Source organism: Phlebotomus papatasi, chromosome 2, assembly GCF_024763615.1.
Source record: "Phlebotomus papatasi isolate M1 chromosome 2, Ppap_2.1, whole genome shotgun sequence".
Taxonomy (NCBI): domain Eukaryota; kingdom Metazoa; phylum Arthropoda; class Insecta; order Diptera; family Psychodidae; genus Phlebotomus; species Phlebotomus papatasi.
In genome coordinates, this window is record NC_077223.1 from 97,725,166 (window position 1) to 97,752,965 (window position 27,800).

Sequence of the window (27,800 nt, forward strand, 5' to 3'; positions counted from 1 at the left end):
TTTGGCAACAGTGATTAAATTTTTAGTACATGTTGATCAGACATGTACTAAATCTTCGAATGATCGCTTTTTTGATAACTAGACGAATTAATAAGCAGTTCTTGAGAGAAACAAAATAACAACTTGATTTTTTTTCTTTCAATTTTAGGACATTTTTATGAATTTCATTATTACATCAATATTTAATCACAAGTGACTTTCCTAAAAAAAAACAAACAGGGGGTTTAAAGAAGCAAAACTATAAAAGACATTGGTAAAAAAATTTTGACTTTGTTATTTAATGGATTACTCTAACTAAGATATTTCTACTAGGTTATAACTTCTTAATAGACTTAACAAACTCTTTATGCTAAAAGTCAATAAGAATAAAGTAGTTTCTATATCCAAAGGGAAAAATATGTTTTTTGGCTGTCTTCTAAAAACTCCAAGGAGATTTTTGAAGTGAAGAAATATGTAAAAAAAACAAATTATTCTATTTAATCAAGGATTTGCTAAAATTTTTAGATATGTTTTCTATAACCTGCAAAAACTATACATTTTCATTGAAACGAATTAGCTAAGATCAGATTGCCTATGTGGAAATTACGAAAAAAGCATAAAGACAGATAAAACAACTTTTAAAGTCAAAATGTAAAAAAAATAAGTTTAATTTCGTTAATCAGTGATAAAGCGAATCCTGATATTTCCTAAGCGTGCTATAGATTTAGTACAAGATTTAGTACAACAATAAAATTTTTCAAATTAACTACAACAAATAAATTGATCTCACATCTTTAACACTATTTTATGACAACAATTTGCACAGTGTGTGACAATCTCAATGGAGATATGCTGACCACCTGGGAAGCAATATTATTGGCACAAATGATGTATCCTGAACAATTGGTCCGATTTTAATTATTTTGACCACAAATTGACATTGGCAGTGAAAGCATTTAATTGTGCGATCAGGATAATACCATGTGATTTAATTTCCCGTTCCCTCCAACGCACGAACAACAATCAATGTGACAATTTTCCACCCTCGCACATCCAATAAATACTTGGGCGATAGGCAGGCAATTTAGCAATTAGACACGTTATTTGGTTGCACATGCCATTTAATTGCTACGCCGTTTATCTAGTTACACATAATAGACATTTATTTTCCCTCATGCTCCAGCTCTATGTCCTTGTTTATCTCATTTTCGGATGCTGGATGGGCGATAAAAAGAGATTCCGATTATTCATTGTGTGGCCATTTATCTGACGAAGACACATTCGCTGGATATTGATGGGATGCTGCTACATTCGTCCAGATGTGGCAGCGTCTCGTTGATTTGCATTACAGGAAGCCCTCCTTGAGGATTTTCCTATTACCATTTTTTTTTGCTTCTTACTGCACTTAAAATCAGACACTTCTGGAGAGCCGTCTGAAAATTATTTATGTTGGTCAATTTATAACTCATCGTACAAACATAATATGCTGAATGATCGTTGCTAAGCATAACCATTTTTTTTTACTCCATTTTTATTTTCATGTGATAAAACAACACTTTAATTTATTTTTTTCTTTGTAAATTGCTAAAATTTCGTGTTTTTGTGTAAATACATAGAGGACCCGCCTAAATTTTACCACGTGCCAATGACTAGTGAAAAAGAAATAGAAATTTCAAATCAATCAATTAATTAAACCCAAAAATTTTATCCAAAATTAATTTCTACCAAAATTGGAACAATTTGAAAGAGCATCATAGGTAAATTATCGCAGTTGGAATAAACACAAGCAACGAAATGGTAAGTTCATTTTTGATTTTGCCAGAAAAGCATCCATTTACATGTTTAGTACAGGACTAAAATCATATGTAAAGTGCCCGCTCTCTAATCTGGATCGGCGAAATCCGGACGAGTTATCGACGGTTATATTTAAAATCATTTTGAGGTTATCTATGCATGTTTATTCAGCAATGAAAATGAATTATCCTGTGATGTTTTTGTTTAATAAATGAAGTATAATAGCATAGAATTCTCTAATTATGTCTTTTTAAGCTTCTTTAAAACTTGTATTCTAATACTACAAAAAAACCTTGAATTATATTTTCAAGACGTTGAACAAATTCAAAAAATCCATCCGGATTTCGAAGCGGACATCTGTCATATTGTCTCGCAATCATCCGGATTACAAAGCGGGCACTGTATAGTATACATCGACTGTCAACTCATCATAAAAAATCATAAAAAAAATATTTTTTATCATTCTCGCCCCTAATCATCCGGATATCCGAAAGTTGAGTAAATTTCCTATTTTAAACATCCTATAGAGTTAAAAAAAAACGAAACATAAATTAACATTTTTCACAATTCTAAACAAAACATTTTTTAGTACATGACTAGTCTCATGAGCTTCTGCATAATTGACTGTTCATTATGTTGGTTTTTGTCACAACTGTTTTCCCCAGTTTTCGTCGTGTTCCAAAGCCAACAAACAGTCGTGACAGGAACAAACACAGAGAAAAATCAATTATGCAGTAAGCAGAATCACAAGACATCAAACATGTACTAAAAATGTTTTTCCTCTTTTTATTTTTAATTGGAATAGCACCATTAATCATATCATATCAAAAATTTTACAATTTTGAAAGTCATACATGTTTGAAACTACCCAATCCTTTACTATTTAGTACTCATGCCTTTGCAGGGGTAAATATTCGAGAAACATACAGTAGAGCCCCGCTAGGTATAGGTTATGTTTTTATAGTACGCGACATGCAATGTTGTCATAATTAGTAGTTGTAATAATTGTGTTCCAGAATGAAGAGAGCGAGGATAAGTACCACAATCGCAAAGAAAGTGGAAGCCGTCGAGAAATTTCAATACTAAAAGTCGTTGATAATTTTAAAAAATGACAAGGACTATAGTGCGACCCAAGTGTCAAATCTAGAACCAAATATGGACTATAGCGAGGCTCTACTGTAAGTCAATTAAAGGGTCTTAACCGATCCCTTACCGATTGAGATAGATACAGTCGGATTGGAGATTACAAGACCCTTTTAAAAAATCCTTATTTAAGCACGTCGATTGAAAAATGAGCCCTATGAGTGCTTAAACTTTGAATTTGAGGAAATAAAAATAGCGAATTTTCCGATTATAAATGTATGGATAAAAGTTTAGGCTGACTTACCTCCAAAACATATCCGAAATTTATTTAAATCGTATAGGCCAATTTATAGAGAAAACTCAGAAATACATGATTTTGGAGATTTTGGAGGGGAAGTAAGGTAAAGTGCCCTCGAGTCGACCGGTTCCTCGATTCGACCGGTGGTCAATATTTGAATGTTTTAATGGTGAATTTTTATAAAAGTATCACTGATTCGTATTTATTTATGGAATAATTGACCAATTAATGTCAGATAATACGCCAAATATTAGTACAAATATAAATAAATTGAATAAATAACTCTACCGGTCGAATTGAGAAACCGGTCGACTTGAGGACACTTTACTTTAGGTAGGTTGAGAGTAAAGCAAAAAAGAAACACTTGATTTATAAGGGAGTCTTCGAAAACCGAAAATCGATATCTCTTACCGCTTGAGCTCCAGGCCACTACGAAATTTAAAAAAAAGCGGATTGTAATTGCTTTGCACGTGAAATTTCCGACTATTCACTATTCTATAAAATAAATTATGTAAGATTTTATTAAATCCATGCACTAGATTTACGACGTAATAAATTTATTATAAATAATTTCATACCTTTAATGTAATATTTATATTTAAATATAAACAATTAATACTATTATTAGAGCATTACCGCAGAATTGGTTTAAATAATTCCAAGAAATAATCGTTTCCAAATTCTAATTAGTGCGAATGTGATTTAGTTGAAACGCGAATTTGACAGATTATAAATTTAGAATTGTAATGACTCAATCACCATCCTTTATACCAGGAAAATTTCATGAAACCAAATTTCACGTCATCCCATTCTTTCTCAAATGTTTTACATATGTCTATCCCACTCTTTTGCACTCTTCTTCTTCTTTTGTACATTACAAAAATTTCAATTTTAGTTCTATTCAATTTGAATGCAAAAGAGTGGAATAGGCATGCGAAACGTTTAAGAAAAAAATTGATATGAATTTCGATTTTGTAAAATTTTACTAATCTAAGAGGTAGGTCGTAGGGAAAAAGTTTTACCTTGTTGCAGATGACTTTTAAATGTATTCACAGTTGGAGACCATATTGTTTTGTACATTAAAAATCAGCTTCTTTAAAAGAAATTGTATAGAAATCGAAAAATAATTAAGAGCAGCATGACGCTTGAAGTTGAAAGACCTCCTCAGTCAGGGATAAGAAGTAGCTTCAAGGGGCGATCCGTAGCAAAATGCCCTGTCAACACAGACAAGATGAAAAGGATACACAAAAGAATCTTTAACCACGTTGAGTAAATAAGTTAACTTGTTCGAACAATGCGACTTGTTTGTTTATTCAGTTATTTTACACTAAAATGGTAAAATGTCCTTTTCAGTTATTCTCTTAATTATAATATAGATCACCTATCTTACATTTATAATACATAGAGTACACTAATTTATACTTTAATTTATCATCTAAAACACTTGGGATTTTACATTTCTGACTTGTAGGGTTTAAATAATTTTGGCTTGTCAGGTAGCTTGGGCAGGGTGGTCTGACATCCACTAAGGTCCGTCGATTGAGGCGATGGCAGGAGACTCTGGGCTGGGTCAGGGAGGCATTTTAGGGGTGCCCCGCTTGACTCCAATTTGCTCATGTCTGGGCTGAGGGAAACACCGTCGGAGTGCGGAGATGCTGGGCTCTGGAGATCGTGTGGCGGAGGAGTGTGTGGTGGTAAGGTCATGGGGGGAGTATAGTCCGGATGTAGGCCATTGCTGCCGGGGAGCATTGAGCCGGGGTAGGCTGGCATGTGCAGGGGAGCCGCTGAAGCAGCGGATCTCTGTGGAATGGGATACGGAGCGTAGCGATAGCCATAAGAAAAATGATTCGATGAGAGTTGGGGCGATATGACTGGCAGCTGGGGCAGGAGATGGTGACCCGGTGTATATCCGTAGGGCAAGCCAACGGAATTGGCTGCAGCCTGTAGAATGGAAGCGGCAAAAGCAGGATCCGAATACACTGCAGCATATGGCCAGGCGACGGCGATTCTTTGGCGTTTGTCCTTCATCCGTCGGTTCTGGAACCATACCTGAAATGACGTATATAGAGGGTGTAATTTAGCCCTTGTCCTTGTGCAGTGGGAAAAATCAGTTATGACTTCTGGGAAGGATATTGCAAGAGGTTGTATTTCAAGATGCCGAAAAATTCAGTAGACGAAAAATGGTTTTATCTCAATTAGTCGTGACCATGGATGTCCAAAAGATTTAGCAACTTCGCGATTGAGAAATTTTAGCATTCCCCATTTGAAAGTGAAGCCTTGAAAAATGTCTTGAGCCATGTCTTTCTTCATTTGTCTACCATAATTATTAATTTGATACTTCTGAAAAATTGCACATTCTCTCCAGTTTTCACCAAAGCATGACACTAAAATGATGACTTTAAAATTACAGTCGTGTCTTTTCATCCATATTCCACAAAAGCTATATTAGTGGTCCAAGATAAAAAAGAGATGCTGGGAAGGAAAAAAATGAATCGTCTATAGAGAAAACAAAGGCACTTTTTTCCTGGATGAAGATTGATGAAGAATACAGAGGAATATCGAGGTTTGGTCACTTAGCACCCATGTGGCAAAGTGTTATTATAAAATGTCTTTATTTTCGGTAGCCGCGCTTTAGCCATCACTTGCCAATTATACATATTTTATTAACTGCTAACAGCTTATTTAGAATTTTAAGTTATACCTCTTGAAAAATATAATATATTGGAACCGAAAAGTTTAAACTCATTATCACATACATTGAATTTCTGTATTGTGTCTTTGGGAAGATATATAGTGACCAATAAACGTTCCGAAGTGGTCTGCATCACCATCTTCCAGTATCGTACCATCGCACAGAAGATGCACGGGATGCGGTACAACATCAAAGGCACAACCATTGTGTGAACTATAATAATCTTACTATTGTTTCAATTAGGAAAGTTTATTCGTCACGAAGCGGAAAAAAGGGAAACCGTGAAATTATTTCCACTTATTTAACACGTGTTAAAGGATTCGGTGCATCGGATCTTCAGATACGTTTTTACTCTGATGAAAAAAATTTATATAGGCATATAAGGACTAATGATTACAGCCTAACAAAAATTGTCAAAATCAAGTCCTGTAAAAATAACTGAACTGACTAACTGGATACAATGCGAACAGCCTTATACCCGAAAATTCCGGTAACCTAAAAGGATTTGAACTTGCAACACTTTACAGCCAGCTTTTTGAAAACTTTTCGTATCTTAACTTATAAGGATTCCGTATGGAGAATTACAGCCTCGAATTACTTGATAGAAATCTGCTATTTAACCAGTAGTGTTAAATTCGGTATAGAACGATGTAAAAGCAGACCGGCAAACTCGAAGAATAAGCGCTTTGGATGCCATCCCCGAGAACAGAGCCCAAATGTTTCTCCTAAAACTTCTACGTCCTGCGGCTATACAACATGAATTTCCTAATATGCAGTATCTCTGTCTACGATACCTCTCTGAGAGTGTAAAGCGATTTTCAGATTAGATGTTTAGCCCAGTTCTCGAAGGTTTCAAAATTCTAAATAGCTACTTATTTTATTGGTTTTTCAAAATGTAGATCATTTTATCATTAATAATCCAATTCCAAGTCAGTTTTTCAAAAATTCTTGACTGATGAAAAATTAAAGAATTTAACCCTATAGGTTTGAAGCCTGTATAGGTATTTGTCTAATACGGGCTTCAGACCTAAGGCTTAGCCATATGGCTTAACTTCTCTAATATCTTATCAGTCAAGATTTTTTGAAAAAATTTGACTTAGAATTGGATTATTAAGGACAAATTACCTATTAGATTTTGAAAAATCAATAAAATCGGTTGCTTTTTAAGGTTTTGAGACCCTCGGAAACTGGGCTTAACCTTTAGTCTGAAGACGGTGTAAGAGTCTTGACAGACCTGAGGATTAGCCGAGAGACAACTTAGCGTTATTATACTAGAAATAATGATTAAACTACATTTCCATCATTTTCCACTAAGTCGTCTCTCGGCTTAAGTCGCTAGTGTGTCTAGGGCATAAGGGCCCAAATAGACTCAGGCTGATCCTCAAGAATATTTAGCCTGTAAAATTTGCTAGTAAAGATTTATCTCAAACTGTCATATACTGAAGGCTTATGCCCTAGACACACTTACGACTTAAGCCGTGAGACGACTTAGTGGAAAATGATGGAAATGTAGTTTGACCATTATTTCTAATATAATTACGCTAAGCCGTCTCTAGGCTAATCCTCATGTCTGTCAAGGCCCTTAGAATCGATTTCAGAGGGCCTTCTTAAAATTTCCCTCTATCTAAACCTTAACTGCCAAGTTTTATACTTAGTTCCTCGAATACACTTAGTTCCTCGTTATCCGTCACTTCGATATCCGGGTGACAGCTGCCAAACACTGGCGGTTGATGTATTCAAAATTATTTTTTACAAAACATCATTGTATCGAAGTTTTTAATACATAATTGTGATAAAAAATTAGATATAAACATATGACGAAGAAAATGCTGTTGTTCTTCGACAGATAATAAATTCACACAGCACAATATATAAAAACCGTTAACCAGATTCAAACCTAAATGTCATTTTGTCCCCACGTCAGCCGGATAACGAAGAGACTAGTGTAATACTAAGAATGCTCTTAGGAAGAATTGGCGCAGCTTGGACAGACAAGGAACAGGGGATCGGCTCGAACAGTTGGAAAGGAAAGTATAGAGCTAACACGAAGCTACCATTGAAACCAAACATTTAGTACATCACTGTACTAAACCAATTCGCGAGGAAAATATAAAGTACTTTGAATTAAAGAAAGCAAAAGAACAAAACTGACAAAGAATATTAGCCTGATAAAAATTTTCCCTATATTACTGGAGAGGTTTTACTTACGGTTCTAAGTGTAGAAAAATTACTAGTAACATGAACCTTTAATATAAAAATAAACAAATTTTATAAGGAAAACGCAGATTATACGATAAATGAAATTTTTAATTGAAATTCAAAGTAATTCTAACCTATTCTACCCCCAACTAAATTGCCCCGGCTCTCCCTATACACAAAGTATTAACCAAGGTTTAAAAATAGAAAAAAAAATAAGAACTGATTTGAGAATTTGGTTATTTTTTAAATTTCAGTTTAGTATTAATTTGAAACCTAGTTTCTGATTCATCATTGATAATTTTTTAAAAAAAAGAGACTAAAACTATGTTTCAGTCTATATTTATTGAGCCTTTTGTTAATTATCTATAATTTCACGAACAAATCGCAAATTTTTGCCGAACATTTTATTTTAGTACACAATTGTACTAAATGGTTATTGTACGTACATCATATTGTTTTTTTTTTCAAAATCTCTGAATTTTTTAATATACAAAATCTTTTAAATCTAAGATCATTATTTGATTTCTATTAAAATGAAACAGCGGAATATGAACATGTATACAAATTTAATACAAATTTGTCACATGAATCTTTTTAGTACACCCATATTCACTAGATTTTTTTGGTATAAGTCTTAAAGTATATTTTAATATAATCCACATGGAATATAATTTTATATTATTCTAAATTAGACATGTTGAAATGAAAATGATATTAATGGAAAATATTAGTCAGTTTTCATTATCACAACTTCTTTAGTTATTTAAAATCGAGATATTCACTCTTAAAACTTTTATCTGTTTTAAAGTTTCTTTAATTACAACACATTTAGGCTTATTTGATGCCTCAATGCAAATGTGTAACCACATTTTCAGAAGTAGGATAAACCAGAGATAAACTCCCCCCTATTCGCTTTAAATATGTGTGATCTAACTCCCACATGAGATAGTCAAAGGGGATTTTAGAGACCGCCTAAAAAAGGAAATTTGTTGTAAAAATTGCCTCTCACTTATGTTAAAATGAATGACTGTTTATATTTCTTAGCAGTTAAATCATGTTGTATTAAAGTGGCACTCAATATGCTGAGAAACAATTATCCAGTGTGTTTGAAACAGCATGGAAAAATTAGTTTTATGGATTTTTTACCACATTTCACACCTCAAACTCTGCCTCGAAAAATGTCACTGTGGCTTTTTTTATTTATTCAACTGTCGAATTGATCATCTTTTCCCTCCGACATTTTTCTTAACTTCTAATGAATTCTATTTCTGTGTTTCTTCAACCATCTATCCGTTCTAAAACCAATGGCAATTCTTTTCATTTCAAAATATCGTGAGAATTATATGGTTGAAAGGATGATTTTTTGGAGCAGTTTATTGGTTGAAGAAATATTGGTGGGAAGGGTTTGAAAGTGCCGGAAGTGTTTACTTCTTTTAATGGAGTATTAATTGACGCCAGAGAAGCTCTAAAAACACTTCAAAATTCTCATAACTTTATCATATCTCAATGGACCATTAAGCACATGTCAGATAATTTTCTCTAACAATCGTCATTAATTTTCTCTTTAATTGGACTTTAAAAGAAGTCCACGCAAAGTTTTCAAACTTCACTAGATATCCTTCAACTTTTAATACTTCTAACCCAAATATTTTTCAGGAAAATTGTCCAACAGATAGTCATTGCATTTTATGGTAGTTTTCCTTCGTAAAATGCCAGAAAGTTTGTAATAATTTTGATTCTCAGTTACGATAGAAATCAATTTAGTCAAGATTACAGAAAGATTTTTCTCCTTCCAAGATGCATAAATTGTAATGTTTTAGTGTTTTTGGCAAATGTAACATCTTGCAAATATCTCTTAAGGGGTGAATTGAAAAAAAAGGACGAGTAAATTTACAAACCTTTATTGTGGATTCGGGTAAATTGAGTTGTGCCGCCAATTCACATCTTCTTGGTCGTGAGACATAGTTTTCTTTAAAAAATTCTTTCTCTAATCTCGAGAGTTGATCCCTCGTGAATGCCGTCCTATATCTTCGCACGGATGGGTCTGCAGGAGCATTTTGATTGTCCGTGCTGGAATTAGATCCATCTGCAACAACAAGGCACAGGAAACATTTATAATAATTGATATATTAAATTAATAAATGTTAATAATAATATTAGTAAGATACAAATATTCCATAGAGGAACTAGGCCTTTTCGTGAGGAAGTTTTAATTAAGGAAAATAATTCTCAAACAAATCCATATTTTAATTAAATAAAATTAAAAGCAATTACTCAAACAGAATTGTTTTCGAATACTTTTAATGCCTGAAAATTTCTTGTGATTCATAAGGGATTAGAACTTTCGGTTAATAAAAAACATACATTGGCGGGGTTAGTTTGTCATAAAATGGATATGACAAAAAAAAATTATAAATCTAATTCCTAAATATACACAATACAAACTTATAAAGCAATTGAGAATTAAAATATAAATAAGTTAGAGAACAGCTTAGGCTGGAAACTGTTAGAATAAGAATTAAATGTAAGTTACACAGAAATATTAAATAAATTACATTGTAAAAAAAGGACTTTCAAAATGTAATTCTTCTGCATTTTTACTGCTCGAACTCAAAGAGAGAACAGTTCATAATTTTTTTTTCAATTTCTCACCGTTCTGGAACTTAAACGGTAAGAGATATCGACTTCCAGTCTTCGATGACCCCCAATAAAAAAATAAGATCTCTAGACGTATTTTTCTCTCCCCTCCCTCTCCTCTATCCCCACCAAAACCTTGTTCTTTTGGTTTTCTCAAAATTGGCACAAACTTTTTCAATTATTTTCTTTTAATTAGTTTCAGTCACTTGCAAGTGCAATATTAATCAGGCACGTCAAGTACTCTTTAATGTTTCAGATTATTCTCTATTTTTGTCCATTTTAAGTAAAATTTTAAAATATCTATACCTTTATACTTTAGTACAGTCATGTACTAAATATTTCAAACTACAGTAGAGTTTCTCAAATTTGAACATTTGGGTGGTATAGATGACATTTCTCCCTCCTCAGATTTGAACAATATTTACAAAAACGTAACGGAATTGATGTGAAATACACTTTCCCTAAATTAAGAAAAATAACTTTAGACAATAAGGGAAAAGTACCCCGGATCGGAATGTTAAGAGACATGCTCGATATTTAGTTGAAAATACAAGCCTCAAAATACTATTTGGTATTTTTGTGTATGCTAATTGGTATATTAATGATCCATTTAGCTATATGTGTGAGTTTAAACTTTAAAATTTTACAATAAATTAATAAAAAATAGATGTAATTGATACTGTGTGTACTCTGTATCTCGGATCGTCACGAATTTAATCAGGTGTCTCACGGAAAATTGGTTTTATAAATTAAATCTACACTAATGCACTGTATTCTTGTGAGAATTAAATGGTAAAAAGTAGCTAATAATTTTTAAAATTTCATTTTAATTAGTGCAATAATATGACAATAACTTGACGATCCGAGGAACACTGCCGATCGCTGGTGCTCTTTCCATATATCAATGTAATTTATTGTGAAATAAATGGAATTTGTTGCGGAAGTTCATATAATGCGATAATATTGAGAAAATATCGGAGAAAAATAGTTCTAATTCAGACTCCACGCAAAACTTTCTTAACTTTCATTTTGAATTCAACCGTCGTTCAAATTTGAGAAGTTCCAATTAGAGGAACTCGTCTGTATTATCTTTTATTTAATTTTCAAATAATCCTTACTGCAAGTATAAATATTTAATATTATTGAATATTAAATTTTTATAAAGTTCTCCACATTTAAATGTAAATTATTTAAAATACAAAATAAAGATAAATAAAAATATAAATTTAATATAAAAGTATCTTCAAATAAATAAAATGTGTATACATTTTGAAATAATTTGCAATTAATTTGTTTGATTATGTTTGGATATTGACCACCTTGACCACATTGTATGGATCGGTTCAAATTCAATTTTATTTTAGTACATACCTGTACTAAATTCTTTTTGATGTGATATCTTTGTAAGTTACACAAATAATTCAAAAGTTACCCGCAAAATGCAAAGTTTATAGCTTTTTTTTTACAAATTCTAAAGCGAAACCCATCCTTGTTGGATCACGCTCAAATTTTGTCGATTTTGAAATCCTTACATTAAAGCACAATCCAAAATTTATTAGAGAGAGAATCATAGTGTAGTACCAAGGTCCTACATCACACTTCTTAACTTTTCACGTTCTTCTGATAAGTAACAAACATGAATCCTTTCATCGCTGATCATCATACATTCTCCCTAATATATGACCTTCCTAAAGCTCACAGTTGCAAGACATTGTCGATACTTTATTGCATCTGTTCATGTTTCTGGGATTCTAAAGAGAACAGAAGGGATAGTTTTCTTCGAGATCAAACTCATGAAGTTTGTGAGTCTCTTCAGCAATTTGAACTTAGAATTGACCAGTATAAATATTTGATTAGAAGAGAGAAAGGGAGACTGCTGGATTGAGCAGAGGGACAAATTGTGTCGCCTAGAAGTTGCTGTGACAGAGGAGGAAAAAGGAAGCAGCTTCCTCCTGCCACTAGACATTTTTCCCATTTCAGGAGGTTGCGCGAAGCGGGAAAGGAGCCATTGAGGGCGGCGCCAGAGAGTGGTGAAAATGGGATTTGTCTCAAACGTGAAAATCTTCTATGGAACTGTTATGGTACGCCTCCCCGAAAAATGGTGAAAGAAAAACCCAGATATTACACTGAAGTATTTTTCCAGGAGAATATTGAGGGGGGAAAGTTAGAAAAGTAGCAATGGAAGCGATAATAGAGGAAAATAGCATTCAAAAGAGGGAGATATTTTCCACCCGCATAAAATTCAAGGGGGCGCAAAATGTATCTTTCCCTTGAGATTTGCATATGAAGCAGGTTTTGAAACTGAAGGGATTATCTTGTAGGAGAAAATAAAAGGGACAGATAATCCTAACCGGCTTATGTAGGTGAGATTCTTAACGTGAGCTAACTCGGAGTGCATGCAAATTCGATTTGGAGCTGAAGTTGGGAGACGCCATTCAGTTATCTTGAATCAAATTCGTGAAATTATACAAATTTTGTATTTAAACCAAAATATCAAGGATTAGGATGAACTGACAGAAAAGTGTTATATGGGTGAAATGTAGACCAGAATGTTCTCTATAATTTTCCCATAGAACATGATCTCATCGATTACTCAGAAGCCAAGATAAGCGAGGTTTTTTGTTTCTTAACTCGTTTTTTCATCCAGAGTGCCCCAAGTGTTCATTTGTTGAACTTCAACTATATCAAAGAATTGTTGTATTTTGCGGGACTTTCCATTTAAACCCCTATTTTAAGTGTCTTGGTGGAGTAAAGGCAGTCAAATTGGCATCTGAGTGATTTCAAAGCGTTATTATGGGAAAAATCAATTTTTTCACACTTAAACGGCAAAATCGGAGTGATAGCGTAGTCTGAGTGGAAAATGATGTATGGACGAAATGTAGAGACAAATGTGCTCTATATATATGTTGAAGTAATCATCAAAATCGGTTTAGCGATAGTCGAGATAATTGAGGTTATGTGATATTGAAATTGGTTTTTCGACTGTGGCGCCCCTGGTGTTGGTCCCACGAAGTTCAAATGTTCTAGAAAGTTGTAGCATTTGGTGAGATCTTTCGTTTAAGCCCTCACTCATCAAAATCGGTCACATAGAACCGGAGATATGATTTTTTGAATTTCGTGAACTTTGACCCCTCATATCTCCGGTTCTATTGAAACCACAGCGCACATACGCACCATTTTGGAAACGTCCTAGACTGGACTACAACATACTAAAATTTCATTAACTTGCACAATGCCGTTTTTGAGAAAAGTGACTTTGAATTTCGATGAATTTTGACGCTATCACAGCGCCACCTGTGGTGACTTTTTGAACTTCCATCTGAAAGTGCTCATTGAGACGAAACCAAAAAGGTAAAATTTAGGTCGCTATGTTAATTAGAACCGGAGATAGAGGCCGGTCAATGTTCGAACTTTGACCCCTTATAGCTCGGGTCAGGGGTTTTAGATCGACTTAAGGTTTTTTTGTTTGATAGGTATAATAAACGGCTACAACATACTAAAATTTCAGCCCGATGCACAATGGAATTTTTGAGTTATTTAACTTATAAGATTTAAAAATTTTCTTTTTAAAAATAGCGCCCCTAGCGGTGGTTTTATGAACTTGTGATGTTAGAAGAGGAAGTGGCATTTCACGAGAGCTTTCCAAAAAGCCCTCACTTTTTAAATTCTGACAATTAGAACCGGAGTTATGGCCATTTTAAGAAATTTTTTTTGGACCCTTATAGCTCGGGTCAGGGGGGTCGGGGGACCTTAAGTTTGGTATTGATGGAAAGCTCTAAGGCCCAGCTATAACATACTAAAATTTGAGTCCGCTGAATGCCATAGGGGCGGAGCTATTGAGAAAACAAAAAAAGGGGGGTCTTCAAAATGGCGGAAGGAGGGGTGGGGGGTGGGGGGTCTATGCACCAAGTTGCAATTTTCATCCGATATATAACCTTTGCCGAAAACCGCAAGTCAATATCTTTTTTAGTTTAGGAGCTATTAAGCTCCAAAGAGCGGCCGGCCGGCCGGCCGGCCGGGAACGTAAAATAGCCACATATATATTCGTGATCAGGAAGTGCTGAAACACGTTTTGGCCAAGTTTGAGCTCGATCGGACGACATGAAATTTTGTTAGGATTATAGTAGGTGAGATTGTTAAGAATCTCACCTAATAGAATCACATAATTTAATTTGCTGGTATTAAAGCATTCGAATGTCTATGACCCGAAATGTCTCGGGTTTTGCAATTTCTATGTGAAGTTTTTTTTTCTTAGGTTTCTTCCAGGAATTGAAGCACTCGCATCTCTATGGCCCGAAATGTTCCGGGTTTTGCAGTTTGGAAAATGAGATTATGAGAAAAATATTTACAATTATTCTTTCAGTATTTTTCCACAAAATTATTCAGTTTTAGTATAGTAGAAAATCAAAATGTGTTGAAAATGGGCGTGGTTTAGTAATTGCGTTTAATTATTGTAAATTTCTTAGGATTATCGAATAACTCTTTATGGAATAATTGTTATGGCCCTAAAAAGGGCCATTTTTTGATAAGAAATTTCGACTATTTGCGCATTGCGGGAAACACTTTGGTGTCTTCAAACAATTTCAATTCCAGCAAAAAAATGAATTAAAAAAACATCAACTTTGAAGAATCGGATGGAAAAATATTTTTATATCTTAGTAATTTAACCAATTTCCCCAAAAACTGAATAATTTTGTGGAAAAATATTGAAAGAATAATTGTAAATATTTTTCTCATAATCTCATTTTCCAAACTGCAAAACCCGGAACATTTCGGGTCATAGACATTCGAATGCTTTAATTCCAGCAAAAAATTAAGAAAGACCTCAAGTTAGAAGAATAGATGAAAAAAAACTGGAGGGAAACCTCACTGACCTGCTGGAAAGTCATTACGACAGAACTCTAGAATCTTAAGTGGGTCCTACTGAAATCTTTTAAAAATCTCATGCACAAAACGCCGGAAAGGCAGCTTGTGGATGAGCCATTCATTCAATGCTCTTCTGGAAAGAACGGATCTCATGGATAGCCACTGTCCAGGGCAATAGCAACGGGGCTTCTTGACCCGGTCAGTAGCTGCTGAAGCATTCTTCCATCGGTTCATGGGGTTTGCCTTTTGCCTCGCACGGGCAACCAAGATGCTTACGCCGTGAGCGCTTGAAAGAGAATAGCTCATTTGGTGCATTTTTAAGCCTTATATATGGAAGTATGGGGGCGGGGCTATTATAGCATTTGATCCATTTGACAGATTTATTGTTTTAATAATAAAATATTCCTTTCACAAATATTATTTCTGAACAATTTAGTGTATTTGCATATTGAATTTATTTATTTAACACGGAAAATAGTAGAAAATCAAAATGTGTTGAAAATGGGCGTGGTTTAGTAATTGCGTTTAATTATTGTAAATTTCTTAGGATTATCGAATAACTCTTTATGGAATAATTGTTATGGCCCTAAAAAGGGCCATTTTTTGGTAAGAAATTTCGACTATTTGCGCATGGCGGGAAACACTTTGGTGTCTTCAAACAATTTCAATTCCAGCAAAAAAAATGAATTAAAAAAACATCAACTTTGAAGAATCGGATGGAAAAATATTTTTATATCTTAGTAATTTAACCAATTTCCCCAAAAACTGAATAATTTTGTGGAAAAATATTGAAAGAATAATTGTAAATATTTTTCTCATAATCTCATTTTCCAAACTGCAAAACCCGGAACATTTCGGGTCATAGAGATGCGAATGTTTCAATTCTTGGAAAAAACCTAAGAAAAAAACTTCACATAGAAACTGCAAAACCCGAAACATTTCGGGTCATAGATATTCGAATGCTTTAATTCCAGCAAAAAATTAAGAAAGACCTCAAGTTAGAAGAATAGATGAAAAAAAAAACTGGAGGGAAACCTCACTGACCTGCTGGAAAGTCATTACGACAGAACTCTAGAATCTTAAGTGGGTCCTACTGAAATCTTTTAAAAATCTCATGCACAAAATGCCGGAAAGGCAGCTTGTGGATGAGCCATTCATTCAATGCTCTTCTGGAAAGAACGGATCTCATGGATAGCCACTGTCCGGGGCAATAGCAACGGGGCTTCTTGACCCGGTCAGTAGCTGCTGAAGCATTCTTCCATCGGTTCATGGGGTTTGCCTTTTGCCTCGCACGGGCAACCAAGATGCTTACGCCGTGAGCGCTTGAAAGAGAATAGCTCATTTGGTGCATTTTTAAGCCTTATATATGGAAGTATGGGGGCGGGGCTATTATAGCATTTGATCCATTTGACAGATTTATTGTTTTAATAATAAAATATTCCTTTCACAAATATTATTTCTGAACAATTTAGTGTATTTGCATATTGAATTTATTTATTTAACACGGAAAATAGTAGAAAATCAAAATGTGTTGAAAATGGGCGTGGTTTAGTAATTGCGTTTAATTATTGTAAATTTCTTAGGATTATCGAATAACTCTTTATGGAATAATTGTTATGGCCCTAAAAAGGGCCATTTTTTGGTAAGAAATTTCGACTATTTGCGCATGGCGGGAAACACTTTGGTGTCCTTAAACAATTTCAATTCCAGCAAAAAAAAAAAAGAATTAAAAAACATCAACTTTGAAGAACGGATGGGAAAACTTAACGTGAGCTAGCTCGAAGTGCATGCAAATTCGATTTGGAGCTGAAGTTGGGAGACGCCATTCAGTTATCTTGAATCAAATTCGTGAAATTATGCAAATTTTGTATTTAAACCAAAATATCAAGGATTTGGATGAACTGGCAGAAAAGTGATATATGGGTGAAATGTAGACCAGAATGTTCTCTATAATTTTCCCATAGAACATGATCTCATCGATTACTCAGAAGCCAAGATAATCGAGGTTTTTTGTTTCTTAACTCGTTTTTTCATCCAGAGTTCCCCAAGTAGTCATTTGTTGAACTTCAACTAGATCAAAGAATTGTTGTATTTTGTGGGACTTTCCATTTAAAACCCTATTTTAAGTGTCTTGGTGGAGTAGAGGCAGTCAAATTGGCATCTGAGTGATTTCAAAGCGTTATTATGGGAAAAATCAATTTATTCACACTTAAACGGCAAAATCGGAGTGATAGCGTAGTCTGAGCGGAAAATGATGTATGGACGAAATGTAGAGACAAATGTGTTCTACAATTGTGTTGAAGTAATCATCAAAATCGGTTTAGCGATAGTCGAGATAATTGAGGTTATGTGATATTGAAATTGGTTTTTCGACTGTGGCGCCCCTGGTGTTGATCCCACGAAGTTCAAATGTTCTAGAAAGTTGTAGCATTTGGTGAGATCTTTCGTTTAAGCCCTCATTCATCAAAATCGGTCACATAGAACCGGAGATATGATTTTTTGAATTTCGTGAACTTTGACCCCTCATATCTCCGGTTCTATTGAAACCACAGCGCGCATACGCACCATTTTGGAAACGTCCTAGACTGGACTACAACATACTAAAATTTCATTAACTTGCACAATGCCGTTTTTGAGAAAAGTGACTTTGAATTTCGATGAATTTTGACGCTATCACAGCGCCACCTGTGGTGACTTTTTGAACTTCCATCTGAAAGTGCTCATCGATACGAAACCAAAAAGGTAAAATTTAGGTCGCTATGTTAATTAGAACCGGAGATAGAGGCCGGTCAATGTTCGAACTTTGACCCCTTATAGCTCGGGTCAGGGGTTATGGATCGACTTAAGGTTTTTTTTGTTTGATAGGTATAATCAACGGCTACAACATACTAAATTTTCAGCCCGATGCACAATGGAATTTTTGAGTTATTTAACTTTTAAGATTTAAAAATTTTCTTTTTAAAAAAAGCGCCCCTAGCGGTGGTTTTATGAACTTGCGATGTTAGAAGGAGAAGTGGCATTTCACGAGAGCTTTCCAAAAAGCCCTCACTTTTTAAATTCTGACAATTAGAACCGGAGTTATGGCCATTTTAAGAAATTTTTTTTGGACCCTTATAGCTCGGGTCAGGGGGGTCGGGGGACCTTAAGTTTGGTATTGATGGAAAGCTCTAAGGCCCAGCTATAACATACTAAAATTTGAGCCCGGTCGATGCCATAGGGGCGGAGCTATTGAGAAAACAAAAAAAGGGGGGTCTTCAAAATGGCGGAAGGAGGGGTGGGGGGTGGGGGGTCTATGCACCAAGTTGCAATTTTCACCCGATATATAACCTTTGCCGAAAACCGCAAGTCGATATCTTTTTTAGTTTAGGAGCTATTAAGCTCCAAAGAGCGGCCGGCCGGCCGGCCGGCCGGCCGGCCGGGAACGTAACTTAGCCACATATATATTCGGAATCAGGAAGTGGCGAAACACATTTTGGCCAAATTTGAGGTCGATCGGACGACATGAAATTTTGTTAGGATTATAGTAGGTGAGATTTTGTTAAGAATCTCACCTAATAGGGGAGGGAAAAAAAGATGAAAAACGTCAGGTAGGACTCAGCGTGAGTTTGATGTTGAGGCAAGGAAAAAACAACACACATAGTGCTATAATGTATCCTAATGTCCTAATGGACTTTTCGTCCTAATCTACTTAAAAGGTGCTCAAGCAATAATTAAAGTAAAAAAGATTTAGAAATGAGCTAAAAGGATTAAGTTTATGCTGATTGTGTTGTTACACCGTCATATTTTTACTTGTAATATTATTGAGGGTAAGAAAAACTTTAAATGTATTTATTGCATTTAACGGGACTCCGAAAATAAGAAAAAAAGGAATCTTTATTATTCTGGAAAACCTTCACAGAGAAATTCCCTCCTTTGGCCTTTGCAACCTCTTTTGCAAAAATTCCTCAGCCCTCACTGTCCATCGCTATATATATATATGTACATATACCCAGAAACCCCAAAAACAGGCCAATGTTGCCGAAGGAGATAACATTTTCAAGGCATTTCAACCCAACTTTGATTTTTACCGACCATTTATGACTTGTAAATTATTTTATTACACCATCATTAGGTACACCGAGAGATTTTTTTTTATCTTTTATCACTATATTGACAATTATGTATTACTAATTTGGTATTTTTGACCATATACTCATAGATTTTTGCTTATAATACAACTTTTTGTTGTCCTATTTGGAGAAATTTTGCTAAAAACTTTAAGAGAAGTCAATTAAATCACTTCCGGATTCCGCCCAGTCGACAAAAGAGATGCAGTGAGAAAAAGGAAGAGCAATTGAAAGTGTTGGCGACTAATTTCCGTGAGGCACTTGAGGAGGAAGGAAGCAAAAAAAGATTTAGAGACTCCGTGTCTAGTCAATTTGAAGTGGTCTCATCTGCAAAAATTCCTCTTGATTTGCCTTATGATCTCTCAGAGTGAATTTCTTTGTTGTGCGCTAAATGTGCGGCTAAATGCACTTAGTACGTGTTTATAGGGATTTAATTACGGTAGAAAAATAGCGTAGAAAATATTGGTAATTGTAGAATTATATATGTTTTTAACCCTCTAACATTATTTTCTTTAATATGCAAAAAAAGTAATTAAATAATTTTGTATAAAGGTAATTAATGGTCCAATAAGCTAAAAAAAAACCATCCGTTCTTCATTATCTCTTTTCGTTTGGGCACCAGGTGAGAAAAGGTAACGACCGCCTGGAGGCGGTCATTTTTGTTTAAGGCATCAAAAGACTGAAATATTTTTATTGAAAAATAGTGAACAAATGGTAAAATAAATGAATTTTAAACGTTTTTTATGGATGAATGTTCTATGATTATCTAAAAATGATAAATTTTAGGAAAAACGTTTAGAATTTTTAGAATTAGACGTTAATAAAGCTCAAGGTATGGCAATAAGACTGATTTTTACCGAATAGGTCACAGGTCAGCTATGAAAACGTGACCTTCTTGTATAATTTGAAGGTATTTCGAAATACATTGGTCATCTTCTGGTTTTATTTCACGATCTGGGGTATTAAAGGACGAATTAGGGGATTCATCATCACTGTTGCAGTCTACTTCTTTATAAATTTCGCTTAATTCGCAGAAATCGACTATTTTACCCAGGGAGGTGACATTAGCTCTGAAAAATACGACCAGTTTTAGTGTAATTTTTTTCCTGTTTTCATACACATTTCACGAGATATCTCCGAAAGTACGTAGGTTGCCAATTTGGGGTGTTCGGTTGGCCATTCTATATTAAATTGGCTTTTATTTTGTATTTGTATATTTTGCTAACTCATTCCACAATGATAGAAAACACCGATTAAACTCCAAAGTTTTTTCGGCACGCTAAAAACATATGGGAAATATAGGAAACGTCATGCCCCTGATTTTACCTATTCTGGACAGTCTTCTTGTAATCCCAATTGTTTTCCATGATTAATATATTGCAAAATAATAATATATTTTACCATAACAACCAAAAAAAATTAACGTATCTATCATATTACTATATTAATCACAAACTAAACGATTTTTTTCTGGACAATTAATATACCAATTGTTGTCGGGAATGGATTTTTAGTTACTTTCATCCTTCAATTACTTGAGAAAAGTTTTTGCTTAAAATGATGGACGGAAATGTAAAGACTTTAGTTCAGTGATCGTTTAGGCGAGTATTTGACAGCGGCTCCCCGCGCCCGATATTAGATAAAAAACAAGTTTTCTTTCCAAAAACATCATCTAATATTCTGTATGTAAGCAAAGCCTCTGGCAAACTATTCAGATCTGTAAAATATCATGAAATCTAAACTTGCGTCCCTTTCTTTCTTATAGGATTTGTCTCCCACTTTTGCGAGCTCCAAATTAGACTGCTGAACTAAATTTAATTTGTTGTGATGTCCAAAAGAAGAAGAAGAGTGCGAAAGAACAGGATAGACATGCAAAACTTTTAAGAAAGAAAGAGATATCAATTTTGATTTTATGAAATTTTCCTGATCTAAAAGTTGTGCCGGAGCCATAAGGAACTATTTCTCAAACATTCTCTCTCAAGTATTTCTGATACATTGATTGAATGGGTTAATAGCTGAAAAATACTAAAGACACAAAGGGAATTGGAACCCAGTCTTTTATTTATTAATCATTTAGAGAGTATAGACGGATTCCGTCTTCCGTTCGTTTCAAATTAATTTCATATTTGAAAAATTATCCAAATCTATTTGAAATACCCAAGAACATGTTTTAATGAGGTCCTTTCATGTTCTATGGATTAATACTTTCAACTTTAAAACACCTTTAGGATCAATTGTTATAACGATTATATAAAGTTATATTTATAACTGAACGCAAGTTTGATGTTAGAATCGAACCCAGCTCCTCTAAAACATAAAGCCGTTGCTTTACAAAAGCCCCGCTCAATAAAATTTGTTAAATTAAAAATATTGATTTATGATTTTGAAGAACATTGACACTTCTAATATCCGAAAACTAAACGAACGGAAACCAATAAAAACGAGAAGCAGTCATTTTATTTTAGGATAGCATTATTGCATTGTAAGATTTTTTTATTTCTACATTATACATATTATAACTAAATAAAATTTTAAAGGGATAAAAAATACCTTTTCAATTTCAATTTTATGAGAATTATAATAGGCGAATATTAAACAAAAATTTGTACATAATTATTAAATGGAGCTACCTCAAATATGTTCTTCCATATATACATCAAATGATTCAAAACGCAACACTTTTCAATGGAGGATATGTTTAAAATTTATATGGAAACACTTTATTTGATAAACTTTAATAAACACACAAAGAATGGTTTTTATAATGTTTCATGAAAAACCAATCATTGAAAAGTTATAATAATATTACAAAAGCATAAAAGTTATCGGCAGAACTGAACTTTTAGTACTTGTACTAAAATGAAACAGCTTATTATAAAATAAAATTAGCAACATAAAATTGAAACTTTCATGCAAAATATTGAAATGAAATCAACAATAAATCATAGAATTAGAGAACGTCATTTATAAGTTAAACGTATGTGAGATATCTGTACTAAATCCTAATAAATTTAAGAAAAAATGTTGAGATTAGTAGTAATAGTCTGGGTTTTGCTTTTTAAACATTTCTTTACATTTTTCCCATTTTCATTGAATCAAATGTGAAGCATGCTTCTTTATTTTACGCGTAATTTAAAGCTCTTATTTCAACGCACAACTTTTGAGTCTCGATATACACATGTGTGAATGAATTTAAAATCATTTGCATTCTTATTTCATTCAACATTTTTCCTTTTGATTCCGAATACCAAACACGGATTGCCGCTTCCATCACGACGTGTCGTATATGGAAATTTAAAAAAATGCACAATTTACACGGTATTTGCTGATGGAGGCGACGAAGTCTAAAATTATTTTCTACTGTTTTATCGCTAAAATTTTAAATTAAATTTGATAGACTGTTGCTTTCGTGATTTCCGCTAAGATAGAGAGAATCCCTTAATCAATTATCACAAATTATCATTGGTTATTTACCTTCTGAGGTGATATGTGAAAAAATGTGTTAAAAGAGGCTGCGCGTGTTACAAACTTCGCAGCATTTGAAATACATTAATCGCGTAAAATTAGTATTTGCTCTTTCTGGTATTTTGTGTAAATTGAGACCATTTATAAACTAATAATTCTCATTTATACGACAGCTTGAAAGACTTTAAAAATTTATTTAGTCATATTAGCGAACTCTTATTAACTAATATTTGTGTGCTGTCATGCCGAAAAGAAACAATTAATATTTGGAATTTTCTTGAAGAATTCATCTATGGGGACAAGATAAAAATTTTACTACAGAGAGGAAGTTGAAATGTGATGATTTGTATTATAATTTTTCTTTCAAGCTCAAAATATCAGTGAAAAAAATTATTTTTGGCAGGAAGGTCTGCAAAAATGCTTCAGAGGCCTTTGAGGTTTCATCTGGCTTCGCAAACACAATTTATCATATATATTAAGTCTATTTCTGTTTTGCATAGCTTTACGACGATTTTTATGCCTCTCTTAATCTATCTTAATTGAACCATTAATCAACGTGCATTGATTGTGAATCATATAAGTGATGAAAGTAGTTGATCGACTACACTTAATACAAAATGTAATCAATTATGCATAGCACTTAAAGAAAGACGAAATATTGTTCGCTTTTCTCAGAAAATTGTAATATTTCTTTACATCAGTAATGTGTAATATGTAAAAATATTTTTTACATATACACAACAATTCTGAGAAAAATATTTAAATATTCTTTGATTTATAGACTGCTAATTTTTCCAAGATCTACAGATTTTCTTTTTAAATTTACTCATTTTTTGTCTTGTAAGTATTTTTCTTAAGTCAGTAATTCGTCGGTTGGATCAGCAACTGTGCTAACTTCATGCAGACACAAAGCAAATGCAGTTAGCAGAAGCAGAATTACTGATCCAACCATAAAATACATAAAGACTATTAATATCCCATGGTAAAAAGAATTTTCAGAAAAGGAAAATCTTCACAAAGGATTTTAAACTTTAATGGCAGTGGATTAAATTAAATGCCTAATGGATTCATCAAATAAAAACGTGCTAATTCCTTTACCTGTGAAACATCTTCAGACTTAATGTTCATAATTTTTATCCGGTTTAAGTAGTTTATTTGGTTTAAAGCACATGTAATAAAATATTTCTACCCTCATCACATGGAAAATGTGTTGAAAATATATTTGAGGTTAGACAAGTGATTTTGTTGTTACTTTTTATTTGTGGTACATAGATCATTGGGCCATTCTTATTCTTTTAATTGCATTATTTCACTCATTTTATCTATTTTTACTAAATATGGTCAGTACAACTAATAATTTTACTCTTCTGTTTTTCTAAAGGCTTCTACTACACACCAAAGAATTTTTTAATGTTTTTTTAAAGAAAATTTACCCTATCATATTGTTGGTAGAAATGTAAAAAAAAATTTAAAGGCAATTTTTTACGAAAATTGCTTCTAGTATGTAGACGCCATAACGCTGGTTCTACACAGCTCTCTCCCGATATCCGACACTTCGATATCCGGCTAACAGCTGCCAAACACTGACGGTTGATGAATTCAAATTTTTTCCTAAGAATGCAGCTTGTTCAGCATGAGTTAAAATGTTATTTTCACTTTATCAAAGCCTTTGATACTTAATTGTGGTACAAAATAGAACATAAGCGCGCCACAAAGAAAATTCTGTTGTTTTTCGACAGAAAATAAATTCACACAGCGCAAAATAGAAAAACCGTTGACCAGATTCAAAAAACTCAAATTTCATTTTGTCCCCACGTCAGCCGAATATCGGAGAGAGCTTTGTACTCCATTTCTGAGTTTGGAATAGGGGAAAGTGGAGCTACTTTGAGCTGGGAATATATGGAAAATGCTATTTTTTCGCATATTTCTAGAGGAAGCCGGACATATCCATAATTTAATTTATATCCACAATTATTTTGTCACTCTAAATCTAAATTATATTACGTTAAAGCACAACTTTGTTTAAAAATATGGGAAAATATAGCATTTTCGTGATGTAGTTCCACGTCTCCCTATAAGTGTAAATTACAAATTACAGAGTGGAGAAAAAAATGTTTAACCTTGCCGAGAATCGAACTCATGTCTCGTGATTCGAGTAGCATACTTTTTCGTTTTATACAAAAATGTGATCGCAAATAAAATTTTCTTACTTCTTAAAGCAATTGCGTATTATAGTCCTTAGAATACAAAAAGAAATATTTTTAATCGTACATATTTTTTCGTTCAACGTTAATTTAAATTATTATTTATTATTGGAAGAATTAGGCGGTTAGTGGTGCAATTGGTAAGAGCGTTGTGATCTTGATTAAGCCGATATACCGGGACTGATGGGAATGTAGTATAAACACTATTTTGTTTATAATTACATTAACTCGTTTTTCTGCTTGAATTGTAAGTGTGTCTAGCACATTTAACTCTTGAGCGGTATGACCCCCAACTCGACTGTCACGCAGTTGTGAGTTCGATTCCTGCCCAGTGCAAATGATTGAAGCGTCTGAAGGGATATATTTCTCATATACATTGTACGCCGAATGAAGAAAATGTAAACTAAACAATGTACAAAATGGCATTAAAAGCCCGTATTCCAAAGTAAATAAATAAATAATATCTGAAGAATTACCATGCACCGAACTTTCCAAAATACTACTTCTAAACAGCCTTTACTTAAATAGTTCTAGCTCATCATTTGATATTTCTATTTATCCGCAGAAACATTTGAAATTTTAATGAATTTGGTGAGATTTTGAATTTTATTATAATGCTATAGACATAGACGCGACTGAGCATCATAAAACCCATGCTTCGACCATTTGACCATATCAGTTTTTGTCAAAAACTGATTAGAACTATTTATTGTAAATTCGTGATTTTTCCTTTGCGGATAATAAATGGTACGGGAGGGTGGGGTAGTTTCACTCATGCATTACCTTAGAAAATAAAGTTTTTTAGGCCGAAAAGTATATTATGTAGGAATTGTTCCGTATATTTTCAGATAGTCAATACTCAAAAGAAAACAACAGAACATCGTCAGTTTGATTTTGATTTATATTCGTTTGACCTCTGAAAAAAAATTCAACTGTGTAAAACTGCCTCACCTTTCCCTAATGGCTAAATTATTTTCGTCAAAAAAGAAACAAGTGAGCAGTAAAAAAAAATTTATCAGTAAAAAAATAAAATTTTTTAACAGTTGGATCTTCTAATTAAAAAAAAAATGGCGTTTAATTTATATAAAATGTTGCTTGCAGATACAGTGCCCGCTTCGTAATCCGGATGATTTTTTTTGAATTTGTTCAACGTCTCGAAAATATAATACAAGTTTTTTTTGTAGAATTAGAATAAAAGTTTTAAAAAAGATTAAAAAGACATAATTAGAGAATTCTATGCTATTATACTTAATTTATTAAACAAAAACATTACAGGCTAATTCATTTTCATTGCTGAATATTCGTGTATACATAACCTCAAAATGATTTTAAATGTAACCGTCGATAACTTATCCGGATTACAGCGATCCGGATTAGAGAGCGGGCACTGTAGAATGATAAAAATCCTTTTTTTCATTATCAAAACTTCCGTAATAATTTCATTATACAGTATCCGCTCTCTAATCCGGATCGCCGTAATCCGGACGAGTTATCGACGGTTACATTTAAAATCATTTTGAGTTCATGTTTGCATGTGTGTTCAACAATAAAAAAGAATTATGTTGTGAAATTTTTGTATAATAAATGAAGTATAATAGCATAGAATTCTCTAATTATGTCTTTTAAGCTTCTTTAAAAGTTTTATTCCATTTCTGCAAAAAAAACTTATTCTCGAGACGTTGAACAAATTCAAAAAATCCATCCGGATTACAAAGCGGACATCTGTCATTTTGTCTCCCAATCATCCGGATTACAAAGCGGGCACTGTATAATAAATTCTAAATTGAGTAATGCTCAAATTTGATTTGTTCCTTATCGAATTTAATGTTTTTACTACTCCATGTGCATTAATGTAGATACGACAGTGAGTCATCGAAACGACGAAATCAAGAGCGGATTTTGCCGGTCAGTTTTTTTCTACCGGTTTTGTAGGTAATGACGTAAAAAAATGTAATAAAATCAAGTAATTATCTTACCGTTGAGAGGCGGCGTAGGTGGTGGTGTGGAAGACTTTGTGTACTGCGAAGGCATCAAATCAATAATAATCTGCTGTTGCTGGTCTCTCTTTGGTGTGTTAATGGAATATGCATGAAATCCTTGCATTATAATCTGTCCGGCACCTTTCCGGTTTCACTAGCAAAGTTAGTCTAGTTTAGTATTGGCAATATCACTTTAATTCTTCACAGTTTTCTAGAAATAGAGTTTAAGGTTCTAAAAAGGTTTCAGAGACAGCTTCACTCCTAGTTTTAAAAAGAATTTCCTTTTTGTTTGTAGAACTTTTGTACAGAAACACGAAACGTAGTTAGGGAAAAGAGTTTAACACACGGATCCTCTCCCGTTTTGGACCGACAACAACTGGCCACTGATGTTGAATGTCTGACTGGTGTGTGGATGACGACTGAGTGCGGAGTTGGGATTGAAAGGCAGGGTATTAAGTCGGGGCGGAGTCAGAAAATGGGATTCCAGCCAATGGGAAC

General features: G+C 33.6%; 1 protein-coding gene across 1 annotated transcript; it reads right to left on the reverse strand.

Moving 5' to 3' along the window:
- Positions 1–4,525: 4,525 nt before the first annotated feature.
- Positions 4,526–27,667, reverse strand: LOC129802613 (segmentation protein even-skipped). The gene is made up of 3 exons (XM_055848579.1): positions 27,300–27,667; positions 9,944–10,131; positions 4,526–5,203 (listed from the first exon to the last, which is right to left on the reverse strand). Exons 1-3 carry the CDS (start codon positions 27,424–27,426, stop codon positions 4,607–4,609), a joined length of 912 nt encoding a protein of 303 aa, XP_055704554.1. The 5' UTR covers positions 27,427–27,667; the 3' UTR covers positions 4,526–4,606.
- Positions 27,668–27,800: the final 133 nt, after the last annotated feature.

What these genes read in the sequence shown, in the direction of transcription:
- LOC129802613 (XM_055848579.1), bottom strand. Translation starts at nt 27,426, where the DNA reads ATGCAAGGATTTCATGCATATTCCATTAACACACCAAAGAGAGACCAG. An exon ending in ACCTACGCCGCCTCTCAACG is followed by an intron (nt 10,132 to 27,299) that starts GTAAGATAATTA and finishes TTGTTGTTGCAG; the next exon opens with ATGGATCTAATTCCAGCACG. An exon ending in TACCCGAATCCACAATAAAG is followed by an intron (nt 5,204 to 9,943) that starts GTTTGTAAATTT and finishes ACGTCATTTCAG; the next exon opens with GTATGGTTCCAGAACCGACG.